The sequence below is a fragment of the Charadrius vociferus genome, unplaced genomic scaffold (assembly GCF_000708025.1).
Source record: "Charadrius vociferus isolate BGI_N301 unplaced genomic scaffold, ASM70802v2 scaffold15, whole genome shotgun sequence".
In the NCBI taxonomy this organism is placed as follows: Eukaryota; Metazoa; Chordata; class Aves; order Charadriiformes; family Charadriidae; genus Charadrius; species Charadrius vociferus.
In genome coordinates, this window is record NW_009650064.1 from 5,043,704 (window position 1) to 5,056,171 (window position 12,468).

General features: G+C 40.1%; 1 protein-coding gene across 1 annotated transcript in view; it reads right to left on the reverse strand.

Annotated features, from left to right (window-relative positions):
- The window catches only part of POP1 (processing of precursor 1, ribonuclease P/MRP subunit (S. cerevisiae)), a 20,791-nt gene extending 10,343 nt beyond the window's left edge, over positions 1-10,448 (reverse strand). The window contains exons 1-10 of the mRNA XM_009891919.1: positions 10,409-10,448; positions 9,073-9,249; positions 8,026-8,201; positions 5,377-5,625; positions 4,725-4,812; positions 4,249-4,424; positions 3,243-3,493; positions 3,009-3,102; positions 2,113-2,224; positions 1,021-1,140 (exon numbers count right to left, since the gene is read on the reverse strand). Of these exons, the coding sequence (XP_009890221.1) occupies positions 1,021-1,140; positions 2,113-2,224; positions 3,009-3,102; positions 3,243-3,493; positions 4,249-4,424; positions 4,725-4,812; positions 5,377-5,625; positions 8,026-8,201; positions 9,073-9,249; positions 10,409-10,448 (1,483 nt within the window). The remainder of the gene's footprint in view (positions 1-1,020; positions 1,141-2,112; positions 2,225-3,008; positions 3,103-3,242; positions 3,494-4,248; positions 4,425-4,724; positions 4,813-5,376; positions 5,626-8,025; positions 8,202-9,072; positions 9,250-10,408) is intronic.
- Positions 10,449-12,468: the final 2,020 nt, after the last annotated feature.

The following is a 12,468-nucleotide window of genomic DNA, read 5'->3' on the forward strand; positions in this document are numbered from 1 at the left end:
TCAACAGGAACATTAATGATGAGAAAGTTAGCTGAGCAGAACTAATTAACAGGAGAAAGGCTGTTCTAGATACAGAGGGTATAATAGGAGGATGTAAGAAAACCCAAATAACAGAGTTGGGCAGAGGGGTAAAAGACAGTAAGTAAAATAGGTGTTCAACCTGATTTCAGTGAAAGGTAAGGCCAGATTATTCTAGTGTCTTGCAAATGCACCACCACAAGGAAATTAAATATTTTCAAGTCTCTAGAACATTCAACTTGCCCTATTTGTTACTGTTTGCTAGCTGGCTATTATGTTTCTCATACTAGGTGAGGCAGTCTGTGTTCAATCAACCTAACTGGGAATGCCTACACAGCACTGTACACAAACCCCATTGTATACTGTATATGCTCTTGCACATTTTCCAAGGACATTCAAATCCAACTGAATTTGAATTTTGCACTGAACTGTTGTGTAAGTCAGCACTGAACTGAAAGTTTCAGAAGTCACACATACATCTTTGATTTTTTAACATAACCAGGATTTTGGTCATCTGAAATGCTAATCTTGCAAAGGTATTTTTTTTTTTTTTTTCCAGTGGAATTGCAACTTTCATCACTACAGGACTATAAACCAGAAACAGCAGATATCTTCTTGAAGAGATAAACAGCATCAGGAAGACTAAACACCAAACAGAAACTCACTAAGTAGCTTTTAGCACCTGGTTGGCCTTGCCAGGATTCGAACCTGGATCATCTGTATGGTCAGACAGAGGCTTCCACTGAGCACAAGACCAGCTTTGGTGCATGTCCCTCCCTCACAACTGCTGTTCTAAAACTATGCAACTTTCAAGCTGTTTCTGTTCTGTTAGGGGCTACGGAAGGGGAAAAAAAAACACACTCTGAAATCAAATGCTAGAGCAAAACAGCAAGAAACAATCAGCAGAAGATGACAGTAAATAAAAACGAAAGTGTAGATAGAAACTGAATCCCTTGCCTTTGGCAGTTCCAAGAAAAACATAACATAAGCAAGGCATTTTACCTTGGTATTTTTCAAAGTCTGGCATGGCTTTTGTCTTCTTTTTTGGCAAATTGACTCGAGGATCTCCAACAGTGAGGCCCAGAATTGTACCTGGTGGCATTTCTGATGGTGAACTTATCCCTTTAAAAAATACACAGATGAACATTGCCATGAAACCACCAATTAAGTTATGATCTTTTCCTGCACTGCTATTTTGTGCATTTTTGCCTGCAGGGACGTGGCACCACTGTAAGCCAGAGAAGCAGTCCAGAGTGCTCAATCTAACGTGTTTTGAAAACTCACCAATGCTTGTTAAATGTCCAATAACAAAAGACAGCAATAGCAGTGTGAGACTACTTTGTGATTGCATTTATGCTTAGCACAGAAGTGAGGTCACTCTCACAACTTACAGACTCAATTCATCCTTTACACTTGGCGTATCTCCTAAAGAATAAACAACCTTTTTTTTTATACTTGTCATCCAGCGAAAAGAAATTAAAAAATGGTTTTTAAAAGTTTTACCTCATCTCTGCTTAGCTGCCTCACACTGGATAGCTCGAGTATAGTGTGAGATCTACCAAAGCCAGTTCCTTACCTGCTGCCATGCCAGAAAGTGACGAGAGACTGTTAACTTTATGATACTTTACAACTCAGCCAAGTATAAACGGGTCATTAGAAACAAAAATGCATAGACAAAGGTATAATACTTTCACTTTGGGTAGGAGTCTACCATTTTATCTCTGGAGATATTGTACAACTTATTGCCTTAATTTGGTGTGTACAGGGAGAGAGAGTGGCAGTATACGTCAGACTGTATATCCATCAGCAATGTCAAATCTAAGTTCATGAAGATAAGAAACGAGATTCAGTTTATCTATTAAGAGTTTATACTACACAGAGGATTAAAATTCCCGTAAAAAAAGTTAATGTAACATCTCTCAAATCTTTGACATTCCACAGTAATTACCTAAGCACATGCTCAATGGCATCACTCTCTTGATAAAGCGAAAAATAAGCATTTCCAAACAGAAGCCAACTTATTGGCATGCCAGTTTTGACCACCAGAGTTTAAGAGTTTAGCCTTCTTCCCATAGCACCCACATGCCCAAATACCTTCTAATAGCTCAAAGATAGCACTTTGACGTTGATGAAGGGATACTTTTTCAGAGTCCTTGCAGTTTTCTACCCACCAGTTATTCAGTTCTGTCTCCGAATCTGCCATCTCCTGGAAAACACATCGAATTAAACTCAAGTGGTCACTCAGTATTTTCTATCAGTATGAATTCACCCTCAGTTTGCCTTAATCGCTATGGTTGCTTTCTACCTCTTCAAGTTGGAAAGCAAAATCATTTTTTCCTGATGCAGTCTATTCCTACACTCCACCTTACAGTAACCCCCAATAAGCTGTTCAGTTTAACCCGTGTTCCAAAAATAAACAAAGCAATCCACAATACTTCCTAATTCTGTCATTAATTATTTCTCACAGAAAGTCAGAGATTTCATGGCCTAGTCATGTTTGCTGCAAGAGACATAAAAACTCCAAAATATTAAAACCACAGTGATGTTATGTGCCAAGAGGTGGACAAAATACTAAATCCTGGAGAAACTGCATATTTGATTGAAAAAACAAAACTTTTCTATACCTTACACATAGGTGCTCCAGCTCGTTGCTTGAGAAACATGATCGATGGTTTGTCAAATAGAATATGAATTATCCTGGACCTCTCAGCACAATACATCACTGCAGCAGAAACTACATAGCCTGCTCAACAGCACCATTGCTTCTATTTTCTTCCTATCCCCACTTGAAATCCAGATAGGAATTCTTCCTGAGATCAGCATTAGTCAAGTGGCTCAATACAGAGAAGCTACCAGAGCAGAAGTATATAGGTTAGCCTTTATAATAAGTAAGGCTTGATAGTTTATTATCCTTCCCAGCAAAACCAAGCTTGCACATTCTAGAAATCTTATCAAAATTACAGTAATATCCAAACTGTCAATTTCCTTACTGTTTGGAGAGAAGCAGCTCTCAAGGTCTCTGTAAGGACGGAGTGCGATAATGGGCCTATCAGCCGATATCTGAGAATCTCCATAGTTCTATCACTGAAACAGAGGAAAATTGCAGGTGAATGTCCAGTCAGACAATACATACTTTCTCCCCCTCCCTCCAGTACTCTTAAGCCAGAATTCAGCTATATTAACTGGTTATGGGACCATGGTTTCTGACTCTACTATGAACAAACCTGATCACAACGCCAGTAGTCTGCGAGATCCAAGAGTAGGACTGGAATGGATCTCTAGTGCCATCACCAATTATTTTTTTCACTGGCATAGCTCTTTCTCCTTCTTTATCCTCCCTCTTTCTTTTCTTGCCAAGGCTCAGAACAACATCCATTTGTTTTTCCTCTTGAATTGATGGTGTAACAGGCTCAGGAATACAGATTTCTTCAGGCTCTGAACACTGAAAAATTGCTTTTAACTCTCTCAGTATGTCCTTAAAAATGAAAAGTTTGGATCAGGATGATAGGCAGTGCATTGCAAAGCTTAAGTACAGTTTTAAGAATTACACTCTACTATTTATTTTCCTATATAGATTTAAGGGAACAAACCTTATTCTGCTGAAGTACAGGGCTTATTATCAAGAGCTGAAAGTAATACTGAATGTTGCTAAGAATTTATTCTCACTCAGATTCATAGAATCATAGAATGGTTTAGGTTGGAAGGGACCTTGAAGATCATTGAGTTTCAACACCCCTACCATAGGCAGGGACACCTCCCACTAGACCAGGTTGCCCAAGGCCACAAAATTTTACTTTTTTTACCTTTTACTTTTTTAAAATTTACTAATTTTACTGGCTAAAAAAGTTCATAGCCATATCTAAATATCAGATTATGATTATCTGTGATGAGACCAAACAGCCTCTTGGGGGTGCCAATGGGAAAGATGTGAATCAAGCAACATCATATTGCAAATGTATCCTGAAGCAAGTGACATTCGAAAAAACTTTTAACAAGCTCAAGCACTAAAAAAAACCAACAAACATCTCAGAGGCATGCAGCTTCTGTATAAGTTTTATAAAAACAAGCTACAGCACGCAAATGTTCTCAGAGCAGAAACAGTCTTCCAAGTTTTAATTCCTAAAGCCATGTATTGTATCCAGCTTTTCTACACCTTTCAGAAGGTATCTTCATCATTAAAAATGTTCGATGCATAAAGAAATCAGAGTTCCACTGTAAAGAAAAAAATACCTGTTTGAGCGCTGGATGCATCCAGATCCACAACCGTCTGTTTTCAGAGCCATCCCTGGGTTTCCAAATAAATGTAACAGGACCAAGCGTATCCTCAGGATAGCGATCTGCTTGGTAAAGATTCAGGCAACCCTCAAATTTTCCAGACAGACAACAAGCCTCTTCAAATGTTAATCCTAAAGAAGAAGATAGTTATTGAAAAACAAAATATTCTTTCATTTAAAAAAGAAAAAAATTGACATTCAGTTTGGCTGCTGGGACAGTATCAAAGAAAGAACATGTACCACAATTAGTTTATAAATAAGAACATCTTGTCCTAGTATGAGACACTTTAATTATGCTTTTCAACTAAAATCACAACTCAGTATAAACTCGGTTACTACTATTGAATGGTAGAATATCAAAAAAGGAAAAGGATGGCTGAACCTTTAGTCTATTCAGAATCTTAACTTTATTTTGAACTACATACAGTTTACCTGTGTCAGTGCTACATATTCGAGCAAGTTGCTTCAGAAGCTCATTCTCTTTACCAGTCAACTCCAGGCAACAATAATATGATAAGTCCTGAAATGACAGGATAGTGGTAATGTGAGAATAACTCTTGAAAGTGAGCCTGGCAAGGAAGGACCAGACAGAGTTTCACAATTTTCACTGAAGTAGGAATTTTTCATTTACTAAAATCTGTGTCAAAGAGAAACGATTTTTCTTTTTTAGCATAAAATGGTTAGTTATAGGAGAGCTGCCAGGCATTTATTATTTGAGGGCCAACCTGCCTCTCAAACCAACAGACCAAAAAGGACACGGAACAAAGCGCCTTTCTTCAACAGCATCCTGCTCAGGAAGATGATGCAGGGATTCACTGAACCTCTTAGCTCTTGAGAAAACTGAAGATGCAGTACTTCAGTCACAGTTACCTTAAGAGTCTTCTACGGGTTCATCTTGTTCTTTCTGATACTCGCCACCCTTCATTGCAATTATGGAATCACTCATTTCATACTTAACAGTTATTAACAGCTGACACAACAGTACTTCAAAGAGACAGAAATATTCATTATAACTGAACAGTTGATTACTTCACCTTGGCAAAAGAATAAAGAAAACAAATTTTAAAAGATGTAAACGTGATACCTGAAGAAGGCAGTGGTTTGTCATGGCTCGGTAACAAGCCCTGTAGCATTTCTCTGTAGGGCTATCTCCTAAACAGTATCCCCATTTCTTTACCATGTGAAATCTCTTTGCGTGCCAAATATGCGTTTCCAGCCAAATATTCTTTCTTTGCCTGCGATTAAACTCCGCTACCAAATTTATGTGGCGCCTTCTAGCTTTGCGGCATTTAGTCTTCGACTGTTCTTTTTTCTGATGTACAGCTTTCTCTGCCTGTTTTAAAGAGAGGATATTGAAGTAAATCTCAAAAGAAAAAAAAAAAGGCTGACATATATAAGGATACAGGAAATAGTAGCATTAAGTTATATTTTATTCCGATGTTAGTTCTCCATAATTCTTGAGGCTAACTAACACTTTGAAACTTTATATACAAGCCCTAACCACACAAGTTCATCAAGGTTTGAATGGAAGCCACAGATAAATCAAAATCCCCACACATTCAGAAACTAACTTACCAGTGAATGGTAAGATCTGCCACTTTCTGTGTGAAGTTTTTGCCCAACATCAATATATCCACATGAACAAATGAACGTGACATTAGGAACACCTGGAGATTTGAGCTCGTACAGAAGCAGTACGGACTCTCAGACTGCCAGGTAGGACCCTAAGGATTCTACAATGTGTAGAAGCGAACAAGAAAGGACTGCAGTGATGCCTTGGAACAAATCCTTGATAAATACCCAGTGAAAGTCTGAATTATTGTGGGTGAATGCACGGCTGGAGAGAAAGGCTTGACTCTCTCAATCAACACTTGATTTGTCTATTAGTGAAAAGAAGTGGTAGAAAGAAATAGGGACTATAAGACATACACAAAAAAATTTAAAGATGTCATTTGTAAGCTCACCAAGGAATAGTTGACAACAGACCACTGGTTATAAGAATAGCAAAGGAATGAGAATTCTAGAAGATCACTGCCAAGGACAGAAAACACTGAAGCAGCCCATAGCATCAAAATAGAAAGGCACAAAAAAATAAATTATCTTCCCATCTGAGCCATCATTCCATCACAGAGTAGGCAATATAAGCTGCTGGACCAATGGCATGTGACTGACTGGTTCAGAAATACAGTTAGAGCAAAAGGGATGTGGTTTTGTAGATGAAAAACGCCTCTCTTTTTAAGCTTTTGAAGAGATAAGAGATGGTCCAGGTAAATGTTTGAATAAAAACGGTCATGATAAAGGTATCTAAGAAAACGAAAGGAAATGCAGCAGAATCAGAACAGTTAACTTTGAAGAAGCAGACTTCAAACACAGAAAGGTAATATACAGAACCTTTACAAAAGGAAATAGTTCAAGAGATATGACAAGCTGCAGGAAAACATGAAATAAAACAGCTGGTGCAAACACAAACTACACCAGAAGACCTGAGGAAAGAAAACATAGCAGAAGAAATACAGCTGCACCAGGGCCAATTAAATAATCTCAAAAATCCAAGAATCGTACAAGGAGTGGAAACAAGGATGGGAGAATGCGCGTGAGCATGTACAGAGAAGTCAGAAAGGCTATCATGTGAAAGGAGTTAAAAAAGCAAGACACAAAAGAACCAAGCATAAACATTAAAGAAATCTAGATTATTTAACAAGGATAGAGCACATAACTCATTACACAAAATAGCCCATGCCGTCTTCCTTTAGTTCTCAGAAAAAATGCCAAGTTGCATCTCTTGTCATGACTAACAACACAAAAACAATGCCAAACCAGAGCACTAAAAGAAGAGATACGAGTTATGAAGATCCAGTAAAACACACCCTAAGGAACACGTGTGGAAGTATCCAAGGTAATTTCCAAATCATGGACAATTATTTTCAGGAACTCAGGGTGGAGGGAGTAAAGTCTCAAAGAACATAAAAAAGACAACGCAAGGGAAAAAAGAATGCAAGAAATATGTTAATCAGTAAACCTTAATACAAAGAAAATTTACCAAGCAAACTCACTTGATCACTTTAAGAGGTGTCCAGAGACAATAAAGTGATCAATGCCAAACATAAGACAGATCATTTCACAACAAAATCCTGTTGAACCAATTTTTTAGTACTTTTTTTAAAAAAAAAAAAAACCACAGGAAGGCCACAGTAGATAAGGAGCAAGTAACTCCACAGAACACTCTGACTAAACATTGAGAGACTGTCACAAAATGAGTGAGTTTCATGAGCAACCAGGAATAGTCAGTTAGTAAGTCTTAAGCAGCATGCAGCCTGCCAACAACTCCAGCACACCTCCCACATTTGAGCTATGTAACACATGAACCATCGTGCCGGTCATGAATGAGCTATGCTGGCTTGAGGCCTGCAGCATCACAGGTGTTATCAAGGACTCCTGGATCACCTGGGACCAACACACTGCCTGAACCACCCCTCCTGAAGTGGACACTTTTATCATGATTGCTCTGATAACTTTTCAAGATGTCACACAACCACAAAGCCAAGTGGTTAGTGAGATCTACTTGTACTACCATCTAAAACTGAGGTGTTCCTGCATTTTGAATCCAAACATCAGTCAGAGTTTGAGAACCTGTGTACCCAGAGAAATTTTGCAGATAAGCTCATACACAAATGTACAGCTGAACACTGTGCATACTATACAGTCTATCAAATACCATAAAACACATTTATACCTCTTTCCTGGCAATCTCTTGGAGCCGCCTGGGTAGGCGTTTAATATTGTGACTCATAGCTCGCCTTCGCATGTGCCTAGGTAGAGTCTGGAAAACTAGACAGTTGGAAGACTTCTGTGCAACTGCTTTCAACATGGCATTGATCTCAGCAGCACGAGCTTGAGCAAAGGCAGACACTGGAATGAAAAGAACTGCATCAGAGCACGACAAACAGCAAAATTCAAAGAAGGGGACACTCTACGTAAATTACTGAATTCCAGCAGAGTATTCCTAGTACATCAGTTTAATGACTTCTTGAGATAAAAGTAAATACTGTATACTATTACTAAAAAAAAATTCAATTCTTTAGATATTCTGAAGCTTACTGATATGGTTAAGCAAATACTTATACATAAACGAATCTAAAAGCTGTGGTATAACCAACAAGTCCTATATGCATTAAGTACTTCTTTATTAAATTACAGTAGCGATCTTTTCAGATAGTATTCAGAGAAATGGAAAAAAAACTTCAGCGTGGAAAAAAAAGGAAGTAGTAATCATATTATAAACTGTTTTAAAATGATCAAATAAAAAAATCCAGAGGTTGGTCTTGTTTTATGCTTATGGAAGTGTATCTACTATCAGAGCACCGCCACATTGAAAAGCTAATCTGCTGTCCTAAATAAACTTTCTGATAGATGAAGTGTCTTTAACTCACATCATGGGCAAAACCAGTTTCACTGGCTACATTAAAAGCAGATGGCTGTCAGTACTCATTTTGCTGACACACAAAAACCTAAATGCATACCACTCGTTACAAGTAAGTGCAACTTTTCAACTCAGAAGTCTGAAAGGACTCTTTGAACAACAGCTGGTCATTTATCCCAGTACACAACTACTTCTGTATTTTGGAGACAATTAGGAAAAACAGAAGAACATAGCATCAGTTCTAATTTTTGCTCTTGCACAGAAACAAGAGGGAAAAAAAAAAAAAAGACTGACAACAAACTTAATCATCAGCAAGTTGCCTTGGCCATATAAATGATGAACTTTTTCTCATATACAAACCTGTTATGTATTTTGGCATTTCCTCAGGAACACTCTGGCGTCCTCCTTGCCGTCCTCCTCTTCCTCTCTCTCCTCTATTCTGCCCTTTTGGAAAATACTGGTCTTTCCTGTAAGAAGGCCCAGATGACTGGTTCGAAAATTTCTGCTGCTGATGCTGCTGCTCAGAACGAACATCTCCTGGAGGGTTTAGAGGTGAAAAGAGGTAACAGAAATGCAAATCAGTCTGAGTAACTGATAACTATACACAGTCTTTCCTCATAAGATTGCATTGCACATTCCTCCTATTATATCATAGGATCATAGAATGGTTTAGGTTGGAAAGGACCTTGAAGATCATCAAGTTCCAATCACCATGCCGTAGATCGGGACACCTCCAACTAGACCAGGTTGCCAAAGGACACATCCAGCCTGGCCTTGAACACCTCCAGGGATGGGGCCTCAACAACCTCTCTGGGCAACCTGTGCCAGTGCCTTACAACCCTCAAAGTGAAAAACTTCTTCCTAATGTTTCATCTAAACCTGCCCTCTTCCAGTTTATAGCCATTACCCCTCGTCCTGTCACTACATGCCCTAGGAAAAAGTCCTTCCCCAGCTCTCCTGTAGGCCCCCTTTAGGTACTAGAAGGCTGCAATAAGATCTCCCTGGAGCCTTCTCTTCTCCAGGCTGAACAGCCCCAACTCTCTCAGTCTCTCCTCATAGGAGAGGTGCTCCAGCCCTCGGATCATCCTCGTGGCTCTCCTCTGGACACGACCTCGACGGTCCATGTCTTTCTTATGTTGAGGACTCCAGAGCTGGATGCAGTACTCCAGACGGGGTCTCACAAGAGTGGAGTAGAGGGGCAGGATCACCTCCCTTGACCTGCTGGCCACACTTCTTTTGATGCAGCCCAGGATACAGTTGGCCTTCTGGGCTGCGACTGCACATTGCTGACTCATGCTGAGCTTCTGGTCAATCAGCACGCCCAGGTCCTTCTCCTCAGGGCTGCTCTCCAGACATTCCCCACCGGGCCTGTATATGTAATATATGTACCTAAAAAAGCCATCAGTAATCAGAAGAATTAAGCTCTTTTTAAAAGGAATAAATAAAAATTTTGCACTGTCCTGCATCAAGCCTGCAGTAGACTAAGTAACTTTCGCACATTCTGAAAATAGTACCCTATCAGACTTTGCCTCAGACCCAGCAGGAAAGACCTGACTAAAATCGATCTACGCAACATCAATAGTGATTTTTACTATTGTCTAGTCACGGTTTTAGTACCAAACTAGCAAAGTTAATATTTTTCCCTCTTGCCCCCTCATTTTTTTTTCCCCCATAAGCAAATGTATTCTTGTCTCACTGACATATATTTCTGTTACAGCAATAAACAAGGTAACCATGATACATGTATGTTGGTGCAGTAAGTTACTTTTCTGGTACAGGCATTTAAACCAATACTGAAATTAAATAACTAAAGCCTACAATAAGCTTCCTAAGGTACAGAAACACCTTTCAAGAGTGATAAGCATCTAACAGTACTTCAAGTTTAAGAGGACCTTGAAGTCCATATTTAAAGATGCTTATATTAGCTTATATTCAACCTATTCAGTTAAGTCTTGGTTAGGATTTCTAGTACAACTTGAGATATGGTTCTCAAGCAACTCATGATGGACAACTGGACTAAAAAGGGCCAAGACAACCATTCCCACCACCCCACCCACTGTGTCAAGATGAGTGCTTGAAGGAACATGGGGCCATACAGTTCAGGGAGCTCCTCTAGTGAAAATAAATCTGTGCATCAGGAGAAATGGGGCAAGAGATTAAAACAAAAAAAAAAAACAAAAAAAAGTTTTCAGGTTGATCAGATTCTTCAACAAGCCTATCACATTGTCCCAGAAACGCTACCATTGGCATGAGGAACAGACAGGAGCAGATTCACCTCCACTAGCTGCAACTTATGTGAACTTAAAATGTCAAGGAACCTCCTCTTTCCATTTCACATAAGCACGAAGCTTGAAGCTGAAGTTCAGCAGCAATGCTGTTGCAGCCCCAATGCAACCACACATCACGCAGAACTGCAGTAATTCAGATAAAAAAATACTGTGGGGTGGAAACTGAAGTTAGTTTTTATGTGGAATAACTCCCTGATCTGAGTTCTCCACATGGCTGAAAGCAACACTGTCCAGACAGTGAGGTAAAGGTGTGAAGGAAATAGCTGGGAGAGAGAGATGGATGCTGCCTCAGTCAGCAAATCTATGGAGACCTACCTACAGCCCAAGCCAAACATGGGAAGGTGACTGGACAACAATTAACTCATCACAAAACCACCCTTTCACTATCAAGTTAGCCTAAGAATGCAAGAACTAACTATTTTAATCAGAAGGTGGAAGAGTGTTTCGAAAGACAGTGACTGACTTAATACCTAAAGAAAAATTAAATTATTTCAGGCACTATGTAGATCCATAGTTTTATAACTCAAATTTTCTTCTTTTCTACAAAATAGAACTGAGATACTCACTAACACTACAGAAGAATGTTATATGGATTAAAATGCATGCTATTCAATGGGACAGAAAAACATAACCACGTAATCTTACAAGTTCCCTGCTTCAAATAAAGTTAGAAAAACGTGCTTAATCTGGCAGTACTCCTGTAATGATCTTCCAAGATCTTCAGACAGGGCTGACCATAATTTGCTATGTCATTCTGTCTGCTTAGGAACTCTTCAGTCACCTACATACACAGTGGCACTTCAGCATTATTATTATTGTTCAGCCATAAAGATGCAACTGAACACCTCCTGAAGGCCTCATAGTTACAGGCCCTGCTCTTTTTTTCTGGTTCCCCCCCCGAAACAACATAGGTAACAAGAAAAACATGAAATGGGGGTGAGTGTGGAAACCGAAGTCCAACTGAAGCATTCAGGATGAAACACACAGATGAAAAAAGCATCTGGCATACAGGCTGACAGGATCCTTCGGTCTTCAGCCGCAAAGGTTACCTGCCTACAAGATGCTGCCGCAGTGACCCAGCAGCACTGCCATTTTAGGGACACGCCTTGCTGCCTCCTGCCAATACTCTTCCACAGATAGAGGAGCCACAAGCGCCAAAAAGCGAACCGGTGGGGCACAGCCGATCCGGCGGGAAGCGGCGCAGTGACCGGCCAGCGGGCCCGGCCGGCGCCGCCCGGGCCTGGCAGAAAGCGAAGGGAGGTCTCTGCACGGGCTGTAACGTAGAAATTCATTTTAAGCCTCGTAAGCGCGGCGGGCGGACAGGGACTTGTCGTGCAACCGGAGGGATGACGCAGAAAAACGTGTATTAAGGAGAACCACGGCCAGAGGAGCCACCGCCAGGGGACGGAGCGCAGGGGTGGTCCCACACCGGGCGCGCCTCGCCGGCCGCCAGACCGGAGAAGACGGG